We start from the raw sequence: 22795 nt of genomic DNA on the forward strand, positions 1-22795 counted from the left end.
TGTCATGATATTCCTAATTGTGGTAATGAGAAAAAATAAGGACAGTTGATCACAGTTAACTTGGAATAATTTCCTTTATTTCAGTTTCCTGGGACTTCTAAAACCCCTGTGAAACTAGAGACTTTTTTTCATGTATTTCATCCTGGGTTGTCTTACATTGTGAACATCTGTAAAGCATCACTCCTGAATGAACAGAATGCTGCATTGTGAAATGTATGACAGAAGTAATGCCAGAATGTGGGCTTTATAAATTGATTTTACAGAATTCAGTAACTATGTGGTACTGAATTTTAGCTTTAAGCATGCAGGACATGCTACAGAAAATCATGGATATTTGTGTATATGCATTGTATGTGTTTTAGAAAATGCAGTGTGCAAGTAAATCTAAGGTTTCAGTGAAACACTTTCAGGGATAAAATTTGTGATGTTTATTCTAAAAAAGTTTAAGTATACTGACATGCATTTTATTTTTTACCTTCTCTTCCTTTCAGCAATATGCCCCCCTACTTGCTGTGTTCAGCACTCAAGGCCAGTCAGAGTTGATCCTACTCCAGAAGGTGCAGGAGTACTGTTATGACAACATCCACTTCATGAAAGCCTTTCAGAAGATAGTGGTACTCTTTTATAAAGGTAAAAGTGTAGAATCCACTGTTGTACTCTGTGCTTGGATTCTCAGTGTCAACCACTCTCTTATGATGTTGAACCAAGCAGTGCATATGAGAAGGCTGTGTTGGTGTTGAACTCTGGAATACTTTTGCTTTGAGTATTCAAAGGAGTGTGTGGCAGCAGGAAAAGCCAAAACAAGCCCTTGTCTCCCTCTGTTGCTTTCATCCCATTCAAGAAGTGTGAGCAGGATCAAGCACTGTCCAGTCATTTCAAATGCAGTTTAGTCCTTGCATACAATCAGTTCTAGGAAGACATTTCTATAAATTTCTGGCAGATTTCAACAGATCAGAGCTTGGTTTTAAGAAACCTTGAGAGTGCAAACCCTCCTAGCAGGAAGATTTTTCAGGGGTTTGGAGTTGGAGGTTTTTTTTACTCACTCCCTACCAGAAGGAGCTTTTCTTCTTCTTCTTTTCCTGCCAATTTTTTGCAGGTGCTATAGTTTTGATGGATTTCATTTTTATTGTGGAATTGACTTCTTCACAAGTTTATTCTGATCAGGTTGTCATAGAGACTAATGGTCTTGCACCGCTTGTGATGGGTGGATGCCAAACAGTTTGTTCTTGCTATAAATAGTTGGAGAAGAAAAATCAGCAGGAGTAGAAACCTAATGTTGATCTTTTTTCACCCTGTTGAGTCCAGGTACATGTTCAAGGCAAATGAGTTCCAACTGTTACAATAATTTCATGGTTTCAGAAGGCAGAAGGAAGTGAGTCATGTGGATTTATTTCTGTCCTTCTTTCAATATAGTGTGGCATCCATGATAAATGAAAAAGCAATGCACCTTGTCCTTCTGCCCTCAAATTCTATAGTTTGTAAATACTATTAATAACCATAGAACAACTTGAACCTGCAAGCTGCAGCAGTCATTTGATTCCGTTTTCTTTGGAAAAGAACATTTGCTTCGGACATGGTGAATGAGAGGCGTAATTGCTGTGCACTCAGAGCGTAACTGATGGTCAAGCCAGAAATAATCTTGTGTAGGATTGCTTTCAGAATTTTTGTCGATTCATTACTGTGTTAGCCTGCAAGAGCAGTCCTGAAATTCCAAAGCATTTTAAAATCAAAAAGAAAATAAATCACTGAATTGAATATTAAACTTAATATGCTTGAAGAGTCTAGTTCCCATCTACTCTGCTCACCCCACATGCTCTTGTTCTGACTCAGGAGATTACTTGGGCAGATTTGTGTGGAGGGCTGAGAAGACTTCAGCCTCAGCATACAGGTGCCTCAATACTGTTTAGTATTCACATGATGTCTCGAGGAGTGTTTGGAGCTACTGTATGGTCTGTCCAATATGTGCTGTGCCTGTATTCCTGCCTGGAGTACCTAGGGCAGGCATGTGGAAGCAGAGCTGCCAGCCCTTTCTGGCCCTGTTTAGGCTGAAGCTGGATCTGCCCCGTTTGACAAACCTGCTGCCTGCTGGCAACTGTTTGCCTGACCCTACAACCACTGCCATAGGGCCCTTCTGGGTGCTGGATGCATCAGTTCTGTCTGGTTTTGGCAGCTTTGGAGTTAACAGTGTCCATTAAGTGAGGACATGCTACTTTGTCAACCAGGGAAGATTCTGGGAGCACTAGGCCTTCAATTCCTGTTTCTTCTACATGACTCTGTTGAGCTTTAGTGGCTCATGGTGTAGTGTGTGCAGTGCTATGCTGTCTGCCTCTTTGTTTCAGTGCTGTTAGATTTCACCCTCTCCTTCTGCCCAGTTTGTATCTATCCACTAAAAACAAGCCATGGAGTCTTTTTGTAGACATGTGCTTTATTTAGACAACTTCCCAGTTACAATGTATCTTCTGTTTCCTAATAGCCGAGTTAAAAAGCCTCTAAAGCTGGTATTGGCTGTGTCAGTGGTGAGGGAGCAGCAGACACCCCTCTTCCCCTTTCTGTTGTTCTTAAGTGTAACATGCACAAGGTCTGGAGAGGTTTCAGGGTCCCTAATGAACTTCATCTAGTGACAAATAAAGGTATCTGAATATCTGAATGGGCAGATAAAAATGCAGCTTTGTACCAGCATGAATCCACATTCACTTTGTTGCTTGTTACTCATTATGAGGTGGGAGTGCTTCCTGGGCATAAAAATAGTCAGCAGTGATGATAGGCACCTAATGCCAGTCACGCTTTGACTAATTTAGTGCCATGACTACTCTCATCAGGATGTCCAACATCTTGCATCTCAATGCTTTCCATATTTCCATCATAAAATAGCCCTTGGATTACTTTCCTGTGAATTACCTGGTAATACCTAAACATGTTGACAGCTGGGGCTCATTAGCACCTAGAAGATCTTGAAAGTCTGTGGTGTTGATTTTTTTAAATTTCCTGTTCTGTCTCTAAACAAGATGGAGCATCCATTTTTTCCCCAGTGTAAACCCAAGCCCTATTTTCCATTAAGTAGCAGCAGCTTCTTACTGGCTTGTAGGTATAATTTGCAAAAACGGTTCTGTAGTTGGTTAAAGCTTGTTAAGATTATTATTATTATTACTCTACCCTTGTGTTCCTGAGACAGTATAGAGAAAAATAACCTGTGCAGTTCTACACTGATCACCAGCTATGATGTTGCTTCTCTGGTTTTCACTTTAAGCCAGTACAGTTGTTTATCAAACAGCTGCATTTTGACCAAGATCTAAAAGCCAGCTGCAGAATAAGAATTGCTGAAGTTTGAGTGGTATTCAGTAAGTTTGCTGGCTTCCTTGCTTGCATTGTAAGATGTGTGTTGTTTGCTAGTTCCTTCTGTGTCCCTTCACTGTTGGTAAAATAAGCACTGTTGTTATTGGAATACATGCTCTATATCATATTCACCTGTTGATCCCTTTCCTTTAGTTTGTGTATAACCTTGAAATTTCAAACGTGAAATCTTGACACTGTTGAAATTAATGATTGCTCCTTTCATGAAGATCAGAATTTCACCCTTTGAATGGCAAACACAAAGCCTCTGCACTTTTTCATTTGAATTCAAGACAACACTTACAAAGTACAAGAAATAACTGGTTGGAAGTGCATATGAAGTAGGACTCTGGTTTGAGGCATAATTAGACCTCAGAGATATTCTTTTGCAGTACAGAGATACAGCAACCAAATGATGCAGACTGACAGAGATTCTCAAATTCTGCAGGGAACACTTAGAAGAAAGGAATCTTGAAGTTTCACTTCATACAGGGATTTTGTTTTTTGATGGATTACAATTATCTTTAAATATCTTAATTATTCAAGTACTTTTTGTGGTACTTGATGCAAAATTTTCCTGGGAAAAACCCAAAACAAACCAGAAGGCCCTTAACTGTACTGTGGGTGACTTTCCTTGCATTGAAAGAAGCCTTGTCTGAAGGATCTGTTCTCCCAGCTGAGTTAGCTGCCATAGAGTTGAATTTTGCAGATTGATTGACTGTGTTGGCAGCTGCCAGGGTGTGCTTTTCCCTTTACTGCCCGTGGGTATGTGGTTTGAGTTAAAAGCAGGAATTCCTTTGAACCGGGTGATTGAGTGCAAAGCTGAGACCTGAACTTCAAGTAACTTTCCAGTTAACCCTGAAGAAAAGAGACTGGGCTGTTCAGTCTCTGTGCTCTGCAGCTTCTCCCTTTCATGAGGGACATCCCTGGAGGCTCTGCTCGTGGGTGGTTTGAGTGGCAGTTGGCTGCACCTGCAGGAAAAGCAGCTCTCTGGGGCTGACATCACCTGGGACTGCAGTGAGAATGATGTGCACACGCCCACAAACTGCAGTGCTCAGCTTCAGCCATTAAAATATATCTATAATCAACTTTAATGAGGAATAACTATATATATACAAAATGAGTCATTCCCTTCCTCCTCCTTCCATTTTCCCTTCCCACTGCTTCAAAGCAACTTAGAGGTATGATTAACTATACCCTGCCCTGCATGATTGTTGAATTGAGCATCTCTGTGCAGGTGGGAGAATGCCATCCCTTATGAGCACTGGAGGCATGAATGTATTACACATAACATTTCTGAGAAATTAAAGGAGCATTGCAGGTGCCCTTTTTGTAGTTCAGGGCATTTTGTTCTTCTCTGTTAGGGTAGGGGGTTTATTGCCATGGAGTTGAATACAGGCAAATTTTTCCCAAGTCTTCCAGACCTGAGAATGTTTTAATCTTTGAGGCACACAGTGAGAGTGCATGCTGCTTTTATCAGATGGGGGTTTTGGGAAGGGAGGGAGAAATTCCACTCTCCCTTTTGGCCACAAAACCATTGAGCTTACGGGCTTCAAATCAAAATAAAGACAAAAACCAGACTTGAGTCCTATTACTTTTGAACTGAGCTATGTTCCTACCTGAAGGTGCTTCTTTGCACAGTATCAAAATGTCACCTGTCATGAAGCAATGGGCTTCAGCACTTCTATACAACAGCTTCATACTTGTGAATGTCCACACTGCCCCAGAGCTTGAGCTCAGGACAGGGTTGCTCTACTTTAGTTTTTTTGGTTGTTTTTTTTTTTCTAAAATCTCTCCTGATTTTCTTTGCCTGTCCTATGTGCCATACCCTGAGTAATTTTGCAGATATAGTTGTGTGAACCTCAGGACTCTGAGGTAAAAGTAATCTTTTCACATGCACTTTTACATTAAACTTCAGGTTCGTGAGTCCATGTGAAATATTTTCAGGTTTGCTAAATTAAAATCCAGATTCATGAAATACTGTAATGCCTTTGAGCTGCTATTGAGGACTACCAGCAAGTAGTTAAGGCAACATGTTCAAAACCTCTTTCTTCTCTCCAGCGTTTCTGAAACATTGAAGAAAAAGTTCAATGTGGCAAGTTGTGATTTCAGGAAGATGGTGGAATTCTTTGGTCCCTCTTGTAGGTTCCCCAAGTACAATTTATATATATGGAAAAAAGCCTAGAGCCAGCTCAGTCCCCTTTTCCTGCATTTTCTCAGCATTACTGTCAGCTGCAGTAAACTGCAGAAGAGGTTTTATTTTGGAAAAGTTCCTGAGAGACAAGGTAATTTCCAGTCACACACTCTTACTAAATTCCTAATTTTCAAGGAGATTTCACATTCAGTTACTGTTGAATGTCTTGGAATAGTTTTGATTAAGTTCAAATGTATTCCTGGTTGCTTCCATCTGTGTATTATTCAACAGCATATGTGAAATGTGTCTCCTCTGTCTCATTTGATCAGATGCTTTGGGGTTTTAGTGTCATTTATTTCAGTTTGTCTTCTTCCCTTCCCTGCCACATCTGCTCTAACTTTAGGCTGAAGCAGAAGGTGATGGTCAGGGTTGGTGCCTTGGCAAGCAAATACCCAGTGGGTGGGACAGCACCAAGAAGCTGAGGGAAGCAGTGAAGTACATAAATGTGTTGATTTCGGGCAGGGAGGGTAGTTTGTTCAAAGACAAAAAGAATGGAAATTTTAATGAGGTGTAGAAAGCTGTCTTTAGTCTTTTTATAGAACAAATACAGTTTGATTTTTTTGTTCTTGTTGATGTCGTTGTTTGTTCTTGCCTCTTGTATTACATAACTGCCAAAATGCCATTGTGGATCCCAGATTTTGCCTTTACTGCCATCAATTACTGAGATACTTGGCTTGGCTGGATCACAGGAGCTTTGTCCTGGGGCTAGAGGTCTGTTACTGGACCTAAATTTGCATATGTTGGTAACAATAAGTGTCCTTGCTATTTATTAGTATTTCTTTATTCTGAATTGTACTCAGCCTCACATCTCTTCACTGACAGCTGTTTTGTTCCTGATTCTTGACATAAAAATGTCAGCTGTGCTGTCCCTCCAAGCCAGTCCCTTAAAATGGGTGGTCAGAATAGTGACCTTAAAACTTAGTAGCTAAAAACAATGTAAGACCTTTAAGGAAAAATAATTGCAAATGCCTACTGACTGTCTCTTAAATGTTCGGTCAGTAGGTATCTGTCACTTCAGACTTCTAGAACCATGCACAATTCTGTGATACAACAGCAAGAAAAAGCATGGTAATTCTTATTGTGGTAGCTTCCAAGATGTGCAGGCTGATTATTATATTTCTTTTATCCAGCAATCTTATGTGGTATATTTAAAACAGATGAAGAAAGAACTCTTCTTGACAGAAGCACAATATTTGATACTTTATTTTAAGCCTAATACATTACACGTTTTATTGCATCTGGAACCCATTATATGCATCAAATATTCTGTATTTGAAGCCTAATATAGATCATGCAAAGCTTGTTCCACTGCAATCATATTAGCTGTATGCTGCCTTTAAAAAAATCTTTGTCCTCTCATGTTCAAAATCTGCTAATCTCTAAAAAATACATTTTTTTTTTTACAAACACTGATCTGTATTTCAGCTGATGTTCTGAGTGAAGAAGCTATCCTCAAGTGGTATAAAGAAGCACATGTTGCTAAAGGCAAAAGTGTTTTTCTTGACCAGATGAAGAAATTTGTGGAGTGGCTGCAAAATGCTGAAGAAGGTATGGGTTCATTTGAAGAACTATGGTAGTCTCTTTGCAAAACAAATGATTTTTCTTCACATTCTAGTTGCACCAGGATATGAAGTATTCAGGACTCAAAATACAAAACAGCAGGCATGACCATCTCAATTGTTTCCAGGCATGGCTAAGCCTAGCAACACTTGCTGCTTTTTCAGTGATTATGGTGTCCCTGTGAAGTCCTTTTATTCATTGGGTACCACTTGTCTATAATAAACTCTTTCAGCTTCTGCAGGGAGGAACTCTGCACTGGTGGCAGCATTGAGTACCTTGGTGCTAACACCTGCAGCCAAACAGTTTTCTGTCTCAGTGCCTTTTTTGCTGTTGTCATGTTCAATGGCACAGAGCATGAGCTTGCCTGCACCCTGGCTTTTGAAACTGGCTTTAGCTGAATGGTCAGGTTAACATTATGTGGTCTGTATTTGCTGCTTTAAAATGGTTATTTAGAAGGGGGACTAGTTTCTTTAGTCCCTAACTTGGTTTTCCTCATGTTCTTGATAGGAAAATACTTCTACTGAATAAGTTACCTTTTTTTGCATAGAAAAAAAAATCCCCATCAGTTGGAAAGGTACATCCATGTGTAATAGATATGGATAGAATTATTTGGGTCCATTTGCATCCATTTAATGTAATTTATTTTATAAACTCGGAGGAAATATGCACTAGGAACAGATAAAACTTAGCAGCAATTCACATGTTCAGGTGCCAGTATAAAAATGGCAGCTGCTTTCACACTTAGATTTTGGATGGGCAAGCTTGGTCAAATTAAGCTTTTCTAAAAAATTTTCTGCTTGTATGCCTTGGCTGCTCTTTATTTTTATCCTTTCCTGCATGTCCCCTCTGCCAGATGTCCTTAATTACAAAGTCCAGTACAAACGGAGACAAAATGTTTCTGTAAAAACACGCAGCCCATGTTTGCCCTCAGAAATCTGATCTGTGGTGTAATGTTTGTTGGCAGTGAGCCCTTTCCTGTCAGGTGAGCACAGAAATATAATATGATGCAAAGCAGCTTTAGGTTACAAAACAAGCATGTGTATTCCTGCTTCTAGGTTACTTTTACTTCTTCTGCTTCTGTTACTAAATGAACTTTATCTTATGCCATAAAAATAATTTAAAAAATTGATTTGTACATGTTTCATACATCCTGTAGGGTAGCCTTTCTGGATAAGCTGGATGGTGATGCTGACTGATATTTGCAAAGCAAATAGTTTCAAGGGTGCTTCCTGGATGAGAGTAGTACAGTCTACTCATAGAGATTAGAAGAGTGAGCAAATAATGCTGATCCTTTATTAAACTCAGCTCCAGTACACATTGTGGCTCTGTAGATGAGGACCAGAATCATTCATAGCAACATGGTGAAAATTTCAGTGACAGATCTGTAAATGAAGAGCTCCACCATGGAGGGCAGCAGAGTAAAACTTCATCTCCTGAAGCTGTTTCTTTCTTGTTTTCTCTGTTTGATCTACCAGCCTTTTCTAGGAAGTACTAGGTGTGGTGAAAATTTTCATTTTCATTTTCGTTTTGGAAGGATATCTTGTTATTTTTATATAATTACTCACATCAGTGACCTTGTGCAGCCTACATGAAGTGTTTCACTCTCTTCTCTTGCAGAGTCGGAGTCTGAAGGGGAGGAGAACTAAGGTGGTTCCACACAGCACAGTCTCAATCTAGGTTAATGCCAAATGCGCTTGGGAATGCCGTACTGTTCAAGCAAAGAGGCTTTACTTCAGTGTCATACAGAAAACTATAGACTAGACTTTCCTTTTGTTTAGAAGAATAAAGGTTTTTAATGGAGCCCTGAGGCATTAGATGCTTTACTTGGGACTCTACCTCTGGCTCAGTGTACACTAACTTAGGCAAAGACATTCAAGGAGCCATATAGAAAAAGTGAAATGAAATACTTATGGACTCCTTTTTATTAACGGTCTTTTTCAGGTACTATGGTATATGAACACTCCAATTTCTGTTTATAGAACTGTTTGGTCTGTGTTTGTAGCTCAATATTGGCTTGTGTATGTGATTTGACACCACCACATTTTTTTGAATAAATGGCTTTTATATCTTAGTTTTGTGGTATTAGTGTGTATGTAAAGTTGTGGCTTGCCAAAGTTTTTAGGATTCTTCAAGTAAAAATTACACAGGAATGCCAACAGACCATTTTCGTACTTCTTCCTCAAAAAATCAGCAGCTGTAGTTAACTGGTGTAGGGATCACTGCCAAATCTTTATTCCCATCCTTACATACAACTTTAGACAGATTACACATATTCCATAGCAAATATTGATTCATTCTGTTCCTTAATTCAAAGAAGATATACAGGAACAAATCTGTGGAATCCCAATTTTGCAGGTACAGTTTATGCAAATGATATATAGACAAATACATTCTGCTCATTGCAAACTACAGTCAATTATTGGTGATTCCTGAATTTAGAGAGAGTAGTTGTCTCATTTTAGAAGAATGAGCTTCAAAACATGCAGGACTAGAAGTCATTATATGTGAAATCTGAAATTTATTTACATCAGGTTTAGAAAAGCCAGGCTTGTATTCTTACAGGGGAAAAGCATGACAGGGCATAATCAGTTAATGAAGTGTTGTATTTTGTCATTAGAAACCAGTAAGCTAGCAGATAGTACAGATTTTTCTGAGGGAAAGTCAACACTTCATATAAACTACAGATGATTCTCAGTATGTATCTATCTTTACTGTAAACAGCAAGTGGAAATCAAGTGCTGTTGAGTGCCAGCTTTCCATCCAGTAGAGCATTTATTTTCCCAACAGGTATCGATTTTTGGAAGGGGAAATATGTCATGGTGATATTTCCAGTAAGTTTGAGAAGACCGGATCCAGTCACATTAAAAAGCAGAACTGATGCATTAGCTGCATACTTTCGATTTTGGTCCTTGTTATTGCAGAAAATAAATTTGCTGGGCATGAAAACACATGCACAAAACTCTGCAGCTGTGATGTGGTAGTACTGAGTCACTGATAGGCAGCCACTATTGCTAAAAATGTCTTAAATTCAAATTTACTGTTTCCTGAGGTACTAATGAATATTTAGTTTGGTGTACATAAAACCACTTTTCTGTATAATCTTAAACTTGGGCTGATTTTGAAGGTGCCAGTCTCGAGTAGTGCACAGAGATCACAATCCCATTTCCCTGCTCTGAACCTGCCAGGGAGAGCCAGGCACGGCTGGCTGCGGGCTGGCTGGGCCATCTGCTGGAGACACAAATCATTGGCTGCAAGAGGCACTGTGAGGCCAAGGGCAGCAGATCTGGGGTGCCTGCTGCCCCTGTGCCCCCCAGCACACTGCAGCTGCAAGCAGAGTTGGGTGGGTCCACTGCACTGAAGTTCAGGTGCCTCCAAGCCAGGCACCCGATGATGGTTTCAGGTCCCTGCCAAGTTGAGATACTCTGTGATTGCTGACACAGTTGTCCTAGCTCCATTTATAGACATTGTGTTGGAGAGAAATGGGTGTTTTTAGCACAGGGCTGCTGGCCAAGTTGAGACTTGTGATTTAGAGCATGGTGAGGAGTTGCACTCTTGGCTGACAGGAGTTGCTCACTTTTCAGTCACACTGCCCAAAACCCTGCATCTTCTGTGTTCATATCATGCCTAATGTGTGGTTCCTGGGAGCCCCTCTCAGCTTGCCCTCCTGCAGGAAAATTATTAGGCACTAACAGTTTATCAATCTAGTTTTCAGGACTTTTTCCCACTTAATCTCTGATATCAGATGGGAACTTACATGTCTGTTTTTTCATCCAGCATTTCACATATATGCTGGTAACTGAGCTAGGTAGGGGCACAAGTACAAATAGATCTGGTTTGCATCAGACTGAATATCAGTACAAAAGTGTGTAATGATAAGGTTTTCCAGGAAACCTGTAGATTAGAAGCTGGGCAGCGCTTTTGATGTGACTCCCTTCAGGCAAAGTGCCCATCCCTTGAAGCCTTCAGAAAGTCTACATTTCAGTTAAAAATATTCCCAACCCAAAGCATTTCTTCAACACAGCTCTCGAATTAGTGTTTCTCTGCTAGCGAAATCAAAGCTACAGTCAGCATCAAATACATGTTTTAAATATGGAATCAGTTGTCTTGTAAAATGAAAAAGTTACTTCATAGAAAATGTGCTTCACGTAACATACTGCATTCAATTTTAAAACTGCAATTTTAAGGTCAGAACTATACATCTTTTACTTTACAATAAATTGCAATAGAGTGCACTTTAAAATGGGGATTGCTGAATTTGAAGGCGATTCTTCTATTCTGGCCTCTCCCTGAGGTTTTAACTAAGAAAGCCAATCACATTGCTTTAAAACATTCCCCTGGTGTGCAAATGCTCTCCAGGAGGGAGACCACATCATCCTTGGGATGATGCAACAGTGAGGTTGGTTAAAGTGCTGGTTATGAATCTGACAAAGTTCCTATTTCTTGCTGCTCCAGCTACCTTATTGCATGGCAGGCTTGTCTAACTATGTCAAGCCCTGTGCAAAAGGAGTTTCCAGCCCACTGCAGTCAGTAACCCCACAGATCACAAACCATCATTGAGCTGATGCTCCCTCCATTGTTTTCAATCCTGCTTCACCATTACCATGCTTTGGCTGATAGAGATTTACCCCCAAGAAAGCAATGACCTGCTGTGCTAGCATCCCCCTTTTCTGCTTGGACAGCACATCCCAAACCCAACAGTCAGACCCATGACAAAAGGAGTGATGGAAAAGTCCCCAGCCTCATCCCTATGGGAGCTGCAGGCTGGCTGAGCATTTAACAGCCAGAGAAACCAGCATCTGCCAGGTGAGAACCTCTCCAGGATCCCAGGGTCCACTCCATGACCACACTTGGGAGAGGGAGGGGTATGTAGGTGGTCTTGTGTGTGTGCACAGTTTTTTTCCACAAAAGTGGCTCTTTGCACAATATGGAGCCATTTTCTCAAGTCTTTAAAAGCCTTCTTCCTCCCCAGTCCATTTAGTGACAAGTTAGCATTAAACAATGCCTCATAAATGGGTATGGGAGTCATGTTTTCCTTCAGTGCTGCCATAATCCCCAGTTTAACAGGCAGAGCTCTGATAAAACAAGCACCCATGTGTTGTCATCTTATTGTGAAAGTTCCATACCTTCTCAGCAATTTCTCATAGGCAGCTCCTCACAGCACTGACTCCTTCTTCACAAAGCAACCAACAAACTGCAGCTCTCTTCACAGCCCAACCAACCAACTGCAGCTCCCTTCTCAACCAGCTAACCCATTCTTTTGTAGCACTATTTTCCTTATTGGACACAGCTGTGGCCTGTTAAGGGCAGGGCTGTTCCTAATCTTTGGTGATTAGTACAGCTGCAGCTCCTCAGGTGTGACATTACCTTCTGCACTATCTTTATTTTCTTACATTTTATCCCTCCACACCCATGCACTGAGTGAGCAGCACTGAGGGGCTGATGGACCAGGGAGTGTTGGAGGCCCTTCCTCCCCACTCCAGGTTATACTTGGGCTGAGGGTGGCTGCTGCAGCTCTTCATGGGGCTCCCCCTCCCAGCACAGCTCCCCAGAGGTGATGCCTGGGTCAGGGCACGGACAAGCAGCTTCGGTGTTTCATTAGCAGCACAAAACAAACTGCTTTGTGTCTGTATTTGAGCAGCACAGCTTTATTTCAGGGCAGCTTGTGCACTTCAGCAGGGACAGACAAGCACTTCAAGGCAAGCAAGGGGCAAGAAAATGTGGCCCAATCCTTTATGTTCCCTAATGTCAGTGTGTTCACTAATGTGAACTCTGATTTCTGCTTTGAACCCCTTCCTCAAAATGTGACCTACCAGAACCAGTGGGTTCAGCCTAGAGTGGCTGCAGATGGGGGGCAGGTGGTGAATCAGTTGTGCCAGGTTTGTCTGAACAGCATTGGGAGAACAAAACCTGTTGCTCCCCAGCATGCCCTTAACTGAGGCACTGGTAAACTGAGGCTTTTAAGCTTAGTTAAGCCTCAGGCTTTTAAGCTCCTGTCATGTTCATGGACAAGAATAACTACCTTTAAAATCACATTTGCACTTAAAAATGGTGATTATCTAAAATAAGTCTTGTGGGCTGGGGCAAACCAGTCCTTTCTCAAAGAGAGCCACAAATAACATTACATGGGTTAATTGCAGCAACCATTCAGCTCTCACTGAGCTATGCTGGTTATTAAGAACCAAAATTAGGACAAATTACATAAGTATATATTTTCTTAAAAAAGCCACATCTTTTGACTTTGAAGGGGGGAAAAAAAACCCCAAGAGTTGACTTCTTCCACTTTTCCACCAGGCTTTTGGTTTTGTTTTTGCTATGATATTTTAAGTAAAAGTTAGTTCTTGCTCCTTAGCAGCCCCATGGGCCTTTATAGCTTCATGTAAATGAAAACAAATCCCAGGAGGGGAAGTTATGCCAACACCTGTAGAAGACACGATTCAGGCAGGCGAGCACTCCTGGGCTGTGCATGTAATCTATATTTGGTACATGTCACAGAGCCACTGCACTGCTGTCCTGGATGACTAAAATAGCTCACTTGCTATTTTTTCCTGGCAGGAATCGGATTAACACCAGGGTGACAGCCTCAGTTTCCTCCCACAGAGGCCTGGTAGCTCATATCACACCACACACTACCAGCAGGTTCAGATGCTCCTTTCCACAGTTTCCCAACGTTATTCTGATGAGAAAGAAGTCCTGAGCTTACAAAACCTCAGCAGGAGCTGTGCAGGTTCAGTCTCACCTCAGCACTGCTGCCCTGGGGCCCCAGAGGCCATGCTGGGAGAGCAGTGTCCTTAGTGCTCATGGCAGGAGATACTAAAGGGGACATGCTTGCTTTCCTGCTGCCTGTCCCACCCGAGGACAGGACAGAATTGCACTTGTTGGTGTCAGCCATCAGCAAGCAGCACCCACATGTGGCTCTGTTTCCAGACATACAGGATGTGTCCGCACCCACGGACAGGCATTGCTGGACAGTATAGAGGGAAGAGGCCAGGGCTGGAGCTGCTAATATGATCCAGCTGCAGGCTGACAGGTAACATTTGGGTACCTGGATCTGTCCCTCCCATGGCTGCCAGAAACTCATCCCAAGCGTCTCAGATAAGAGTTCAATGTTAACAACTGCTTGCTGTGCCCTACACTCACCACTGATGGTGTTACAAGATTCGAGTGCTACTCAGCACCCTTCACCCCACAGGACTGCAGGGAAACTGCAAACTGCTCTGGAACATCACCAGCAGGGAGAAACACACCCTGAACACCAAAATTCACTGATTTAGGAACACACATGAATAAAAAAAAATTTGATTCAATCCAGTGAACAAAAGACTGTATCATGGCAACTTCATAACAAGAAGATATATTTGTTTTTCAGTGCATCTCAAAGTGCATCGATTGCCTTAGATTTTTCTGTTTATTTTTCCCTGATGAAATGGGCTAACATAGCACTCTCCATATCATTACTACTTACTGCTGGGATATTTGCATAGCATTGACAGCCATAAATTATGCTAGAAGAAATAACAAAACAGTATTGTTGATGTATCCCAGGATATGATCAAAATAAGGGTTTTGGCCAGACCTATGTTATTAAACCCACTAGTCTAGCTGGGAAAAATCAATAAGCTTTCAACTATACTTCCTTGTCCAGGTCCAAGATAGAAGCAGCAGCCTTGAAAAAAAAAAAACTGACTGTGAAAAACTGATGTAAAATTTAGTTAGATTTGTATCAGTAAGACCACCCAACAGAAAATAGATGGTATCTGTGACACTGAAGGATATCCTAAAGGGAAATGAGAAGGCAGATAATTTACAATTTGTGGAGTAAGTAGGACAGTCAGTGAAAGAAAAGGTAAAAAATTGTCACAGAATCTCTCTCTTTTACTGATGACATAGACAGAGAAGGTGAATTTTTCATGAGGCTTGCTGCCCATCCCTACATCAACTCTATTCCTTTTAGTCCCTACGATCCAGGCCCATGGGATAACAGCAATGCAAAGACATCTGAAAGAGCCTGGAGATGACACTTTACTCCACATCCAGAAATTTTTCTGGCATCAAGAAATGGAAGCAGTGGAAGATCTGGAAGATTATACTTCTCCCACCTTTTGAAAATAAACCCCAGTTTTCTGTGGTTTTATCAAGACAATGGTATTCTGGGATTAATAGAAACAACCTTTTTTTTTTCCTTCTTTTTATCACAGACTTTGTATCTTCTGCATTTTGCTTTGAGTTTAAGAAATTAATGGATCCAGAAAATTGAACCTGTAAAGCTTTTCCAGAAGAACCCATTAATGCTGATTTCTAATCAAATGGTATCTCATCCTGTTTCCAGCTGAGAAAGTCCTGATTTCTCTCTCCCATCACAAACCACACACAATTCAATCAATCCAACATAGAAATATCTTCTGCTCCCAGACAGATCACCTCTCACTTACTGTGGTTTCTTACCTTCCCCCAACCTCACTGGCTGGCCCAGATTTCCAGAAAGAGTGGGAAAGCATTTTGTCACACTCAGCTGAACTTCTGGACCTGCAACCAGAGCTGTCTGCTCTGAGCCTGTGCAGAGACACGTCCTGAGCCCCTCACATGGAGGAAGGAAAGGGGATCCTCCCTTTTCCAGGGGCTGAGGCAGGCACCAAAGCCATGGCTTCACCCCCCTCTTGGTGCCCCTCCAGCTGGCACACAGCCTCCCTGCCAGGCCCAGGGGAAGCAAAGCACATGAACCACATCTGGCACAGCTCCGCTGCTCCGCAGGGAAATGTGCAATGGTACTAAAATAGTCACAGCAGCCAGAGTTGTAGGGATGCAGTCCCTGGAGATCCCAAATAGGCCAGCAGCTTGTCAGGGGAAATGCCAGCAAACACTCCAAAGAAAGAGACAGAAAGAGAGAGAGGTAGCAATCCCAATAGAAGTACAAGATGCAAAAAACAGGACAGAAAGATAATTCAGGATACCTGCATCATTCAAGGTCATGTGTTGTCCCTTCTTGCACTAAACAGCACTTATGTAATGCTCCCATGTGTTGCCCCTCTTACAGTCACACCAGATCCCTGTTACTGATGAACAAAGACTGCTTTATTTCTACTTTTTTTTTCTTCTATTTCAGCTTTTAACGGCATTTTATGCATAATCACATCCATAGTTCTCTTTACATCTTTTTTTTATTTTTGTGGGGGTGAGTTTTAGTATTTTTATAATAACTGACTATAATTTTGTGACTTTTGTAGCATTTGTGTCACATTTATGCTATAATTTAGTCACTGTAACAGCAACTAATTTCTTTTTAAGAAACTTTCTTGAAACAGCAGCTCATGGTAATCCTTTAAACTGAAGTATTCTCCAGGCAAAATGCAGCTCAGATGATACAGGCACACATCTGAATGATTTATTTAAACTGAATAAAACTATCCTCCCTTCAAGTACTAAAACCCCAAATGTTTGTTTATGCTCTGCCTGTGTGCAACTTCACCTTTATGCATTACTAAACTTGACTAGGATGAATGAAATGCAAGAATCAGATGTAGGCAAGAAGAATCAGCATGGATAAATCAAAGACATGGATATATTTACTAATGAAGTCCTAAAGCAGCTGGTTCTCATGACCCCAAACTCCAAATGGCTTCAACAGGGTGTGGGAAGAGATCTTAAAGCTGTATGGGCAACTGACTGAAGAGAAACACATGGTGGTGCTGATGCTGCAAAGCAACCCTGGAGTTTTAACATGAAAAAAGCACAGAGGAAAAGTGTGGTCTTCTGGGGAACACTAATCCTCAGAGAGGAAGAAAAAGGACAGTGTCTTCCCATATCAAAGGAAGAATCCACTAGGGACAATTTTAATAGTATAGATAGGAACCTAAATGTAAACTAGAGGAAAAGCACAAAAGCACGGCCTTCTACAAACATAACAGACAGCAGAGCAACAACCTGCCGGCCCTGCAGCAATGGGAGGTCTGAATCATGCTGTAGACAACCTTTAAGCTGGAAATTTGTTTCCATACTGAAATTCATGCTAACTTTTCTCACCAGAAGTTACTTAAAATATCAGGAACTCAGAGATATTCTGAATTCCCAAGGGGTTTTAGTCCAGCCTATAAAATGGAAGAATCCAGATAACCCCCCAAGATGAACAAGATGCTCTGATCACAGCAGAGACACCTTCCTGTTTGGAAAAGGTGTTTGGAGACAGATCATTATATTACTCAGCCACTTCTCACCAATCACTTTTTATTGCTGTGCTAGTCTGTAATGGATAGAAATATATTCTTCAGAGGCAAATTCCCAAGAAATCATCCAGCTCAATAAAATAATATTAAACAGATAAAGTGATAAAGCACTGGGGAAAAAAATTACTGCTGAATAAAAATATCAAGTGTACTCTACCCCAAATGCAGAGGTGCTTTGGTTGGTGCAGTGTTTGGTTAGTGAAAGGCACATGCCCTTGACACAAGAGTGTCAAATAAAATAATGAAATGAAGAATTGTCTTAGTAGTTAAGGATTTACCCAGCATTTGGAGTAAATCCTTTAAGGGATCTTAGTTCTGTCAGACCTGTGACCTTACTGCCCTTTGACTCAGAAATGGAGAGGACACTTAAGAAAGACATTAAGATGCCTGTAAATGCTGGATGAGTTCTGACAGCACAGACTTAGCAGGGTGAAGTGGTGCTATCTCAGCCCCAACACAGGTACAGCAATGAGAAGCAGGTAAGAGACCTGAGCTCCATTCCTTTCTTTCTCAAGGAAAAGCTTCTTTGCACCCATGGCCTGCTGATGTTGACAAGAGGACCATAAAGGCTGTCCCACTTTTGTCAGCATGTTTCCATTACCACTTGGTATTACCTAATATCAAACCTTTATCCCTCATGTCAGCAATCCCATTGAATGGGTGCAAGGCAGCCCCACAGTACACCCAGAGGTGCCAGCACTCCAGATCTCTCCCTTCCTAACATGACTGACTGCTTGCTCTCCCTAAATCACTGGAAGAAATATTTCCTGGGGAAAAGCAGCCTTCAAGAGCACTTTATTCAGAGTATGTATTAATTTAAGGCTGAGTCCTCTAAAAAGATTGGTTCGTATTTAGAGTGGTTTCCTATTGCTGAAGCAGCCTTGTTTTCCATCAGCACCCCAGTTATTGCTGGCTGTGTCTGTCTCAGTGGCATCAACAAGGAAGCAGCACCACGTGCACTGCCAGCTGCCAGGACTTGGGCTGCTCCAGAGAAACTGTGCCATCAAGTCTCAATACACCTCTAGGAAAAAAGCCACCCCTGTGGCAACAGGCTGGCAGCTTCCTGAGCTGCCATCTCTCACTCATACATAGAAAGTGTAAATAAAACACAAGATGGTGTCAAAACTACTTTCCAACTGATACTAGGAAGTAAACTAATTATTTTAAACTTGAAATTCCACCATCATTTAAAATTGCCTGCAGAATTAAGTTTAGATTTGCCTTTAGATTTCAGTGTACATTCTATAAAGCACAGTAACTGTAAATACTCTATTTTAGGATTCTTCACTTACTTTAAAAAAAACCAGAACAGTATAAAACCCACTTTGTTCTTCCTTCATTCCTAACTGTTTGCTTCTCCTACCCACTTGCAGAGGGGTTCTTGACCTCTGTGAAATACACAATTAAATGGAAACTGTATTACCACATTGCAGAACAATTCTCTTTGTGTAAACTATAGTAAAAACAACTGCATATCAAAAAAAAAGAACAAACCAAAGTTAATAGCCAGCTAATTAATATAAAACCATTTTCAACTGATGGCTGTCCTGATTAGCACTGACAGAAACCCAGTTTCAAAAGGGTAAACCCTAAATCAGGAAGGCAGATGGTAAAAAGAAACAAATCTTGTAACGCCAAGAAGAAACTTTGGTGAAAGATAAGCCATGACCTATCAGTTTTATCTTTATTTTAGAGAAATTGTACCAAGACAATTTGACTGACAGAAAATTCCTGTGTGCTTAAGGGATTAATTACTTATTGCAGATACCAGTATCTGACTGTCAGCTTGGGTAATGTCCTTAATGCAGATGTTTGGGCACTGATAGCAAAAAGCACTGGCAGTAGACTCTATAAGCAGCTAACTTGTAAGATAAAATAGGAAGCTAAGTTTGAATGTGTAAGCCTATATACTGCTTAGCTTACAGAAAGCCAGAAATGCACTCCACACCAATACAAATGGGCAGATTTTCACAGTGATATGTCTGCCACTGTACTGGAGCTGGATTTATATAGCTCAACAGCAAAGCAGAGAATTCAGAATAAGCATGAGAATCCAGGGTTTCACTGTCAAACCCTGAGTTACCATCTGAAACTTCCAGTAACAAACAAGGTTTGTTTCTTCTATTTCCATGTTACTAAATACCCATTCTGCTGTTAGTGTCATCTGCTTACAAGAAGACTACTGGAAAATAAAGAGCTGCTCTTATACATGAACACACTCCTGAGCTCTCTTGTTGCTTTAAATTTTTATGTGAGGACCTGGTACGCTTTTAGTGCCGTCACAAGGAAATTGCTTCCCAGCTTGTCCCCAGCTTGTGCACAGATGATGGTGGTGATGCAGCAGAGCTGGCAGCAGCAGCAGGTCGATTCCTAACTAAAGGGCCGTGGCTTTTTCTACATGCTCCTCACACATGCTCAGAAGGGCTGATCTCACATTACTGGCAGCTCACAGGTATAGGTCTTCTGTTTGCAAGAAAAGAAGCTAGGCTATTCTAATGAGAAAATTTAAGGAAAGATGACTTGCTAGGGGCATATAGCATTATCACTGAACCAACTGCTTCAAAATGTATGTCAGGTGTCTAAATTACTTATGACACTGGTTTAAGATTTGATATTAAGAAAGAAATTGGGTTCTTTAAATTTAACTTCTGAATTTTGAGCCATTTACTGTTCACGATTTCAAGGTTTTGCTCATAACCAAATCATCTATTTCTGTAAAGTTCTTACCTCACCAAGGAGCACAGCAGCTAACTTTACCACAGTTAAGCCATGCTAATAGAGCAGGGTGAGAACACTGACTGTGCTTTACAGAAACCACAGAAAGATATAACAGATAGACAGAATACCAAGTTTTGGTGTTTCTCTTTGCCCTGTGAATTTGTTTCACTGGGGAACTGCTGATTTGTATGAAATGTCTCTATTTCTCTTCTGTTCTTTAGCAGGATATCAAAGGAAAATACCAGTTGTGATATCACAGGGAAAAAACTTACTGTTCTGGCTCCTGGACAAATGACATAGGAATGGCAATGGAACTGTGTTTATTTAGTCTACAAAGAAGAAGCCCGGGGGTAGATTTTACTGCAGTCTTTCACTCGAGAAAGTGGAAAACTCTTCTTACTCCAGAAAGGACTTAAAATGAAGACAGAGCCAAGCTTCTCATTTGACACAGCAAAAGAGCAAGCCATTGCCCACAAGTTGCAACAAGGTTAATTCTGAAAATGGAAAGGTTTTCACAGTGAGAGTACTTAACCACTGGAACAAGTTGGGGTTGCCCTTCATCCTTAGAGCCATTTAAAATTTGACTGAATGTCTCTCTGGGAAAACTGCTTTGGCTTTCAAGCTCAATGTTGGCTTAGATAACCCCCACAAGTCCTCTCCATCCCGTGTTCTCCATGGTTCTGACAGGCACAATACAACTCATCACACAGCTCACATACACAGGAGGAACAGTGACACAGCCAAAATACACACCTAGTGACGATCACTTAGCAAATCAACTTACATCAGATCCTTGGTGCTCAAATTTCCTTTGTGATGCCCAGCTTTTCTCCCCATTCTTACACTTCTACCATACAAGGTCCTAGTCAAACCATCCTCTTCTGTTCTGCTATGCACTTATAAAGAGCTAGGATTTCTGCTTCTAAGAATTTCTCCCAGGGAATCACCTGGAAGGGCATTCAGCAGATGGTTTCCATTTTCCCTTGACGAGGTGATGGTTTCCACCTGAATGTGATAAATGGGAACTCTTCAGGATGCAATGGTAATGAGAACCCACAGCAGACATAAAATAAAGCAAATAAAACTTGCAATTAATCTGAAAGCTGTTTACTTTCCTATAGCTTACACCCCAGTGTTAGTCCACAAGCATTAAAATGTCCTGTTAATCACAGAGTTATTAACTTATATTTGCCATTGAAGTTTGCTGGGTTTATTTCAAACCTGAAGAAAAGATGTGGCAGTGGGTCAGGTATCAGCACATTGCCATGATCCCCTTCCCATGGAAATAAAGTATGATATACACAGTCTCCCAGAGGCTACTTTCCTGCTAGTTATCCACCTCTCCAGAGAGACACACAAGTGCTTTATACCTAACAGGCCAAGTAAGTTTGGATTTGTCTGAAGGAAGCCCTAGACCACTTCCAGGATCTAGAATTCTGCCTTTTTCTCTTCCAGGCTTAACTAAAAGCAGCCCAATTTCAGAACACTTCTGAATCCTGGTCTTGAATAGAAGGATTGGGTTTTCAGTCAAGTATTTTATATACTACTATTCGAAATACCATTATACTGCTATTTTCAGCTTCTGGTTGTTTCTTTAATACATTGGATGTAACAAACCATCCTTATCCTAATCCTCTATCAGCTTAATTCAGAATGGATCTTAAATGTGATGAAAGACAATTCTTATAGTTAAGATCTTTAGAAATCCCAAGGCATAGCTTCTGAACTTATAAGTATTTGCCTCTTTTACTATTTTTAGCAGGCTGGCCTCTGAAATACACTTTGCCTTTAAAGTCTGTGTCCTGGGGCTATTTTAGTTCTTTGTTTTATAGTTTTGCTTTTTTCCCCCCTCACCTGTCCACAATCTTTAGAGGGATAAACTTCACCAAGCCCGTCTTCTCTGGCAAGCACTACCCATGAGACAATTCAAAAGACACAGGCAACAACTGAGTTAACAAGGAGACATGCCATTGTTACACTCCACTGTTATTTTCCACCATTGCATGGTGTATCTGGTGGGAATCGTAAAGAATGGCTCAAAAAGCAAAGCTGGGCATACATCCACTCCATCCAGGGTAACAGTTTTGCACTTGCCTGTTGCTGCTTCTGCTTGAGTAAGTCTCCCTTCTAGGTAGTTTCCTAATAGCAATTTAACTTCTGGGCTTGATCCAAGAGGTTTATGCCATTTGGATTTTGGTCAGAAGTTTGTCAAAGAATACACTCATTATCTGTCTCTCCAAGAGCAAAGATGAACAAACCATTACTTCCTTTGTAACCACTTGCTAGATTTATTAAACTGAACAGGAGCTATGTCTTTGTGCTTTTGGAGGAGCTAATTTCTGACCTAGTTGTGGGTTTCTCTAGCCACACTACTTAAATGGCCTATTTTCCTGTCCTAATTTCCCTTTCTCAATCTACAATGCTCCACTTCACTAAAGAAATAAATAAAAATGCCAAACAGTTTTGTACATTCTTTTTCTCCGCAGAGAAGATTCCAAAGAACACAGACAAATTTTTTCTGTATGCCAGTCTCGCCTCTCCACCATGTCTGGCTCGTAATGATCACTGACAAGACACAGCACCACAACACCTTGTGTGTCAACCTGTAAGACAGCAAAGATCCTGCAACAGCTACACCTACTCATGCTGCTCCTCACTTCCTAGTGCCAGAAAGGGCTTCTTTAAGGTTGGTGATGGAATGGCACAAGTGCAGTAGCACTGCTGGGAACTGGTTTTGTTCCAGGAAGCAGGGAGAATTTCATGACTGCAAGCAAAC

At 41.1% G+C, this 22795-nt stretch overlaps 1 protein-coding gene across 1 annotated transcript in view; it reads left to right on the plus strand.

Annotated features, from left to right (window-relative positions):
- Positions 1 to 9155, plus strand: part of BZW2 (basic leucine zipper and W2 domains 2) — a 55995-nt gene extending 46840 nt beyond the window's left edge. Inside the window, exons 10-12 of the mRNA XM_066554070.1 lie at positions 492 to 630; positions 6950 to 7072; positions 8702 to 9155. Coding sequence (XP_066410167.1) covers positions 492 to 630; positions 6950 to 7072; positions 8702 to 8730 — 291 coding nt within the window. The 3' untranslated portion in view covers positions 8731 to 9155. The remainder of the gene's footprint in view (positions 1 to 491; positions 631 to 6949; positions 7073 to 8701) is intronic.
- Positions 9156 to 22795: the final 13640 nt, after the last annotated feature.

Source organism: Molothrus aeneus, chromosome 1 (genome assembly GCF_037042795.1).
Source record: "Molothrus aeneus isolate 106 chromosome 1, BPBGC_Maene_1.0, whole genome shotgun sequence".
NCBI lineage: Eukaryota > Metazoa > Chordata > Aves > Passeriformes > Icteridae > Molothrus > Molothrus aeneus.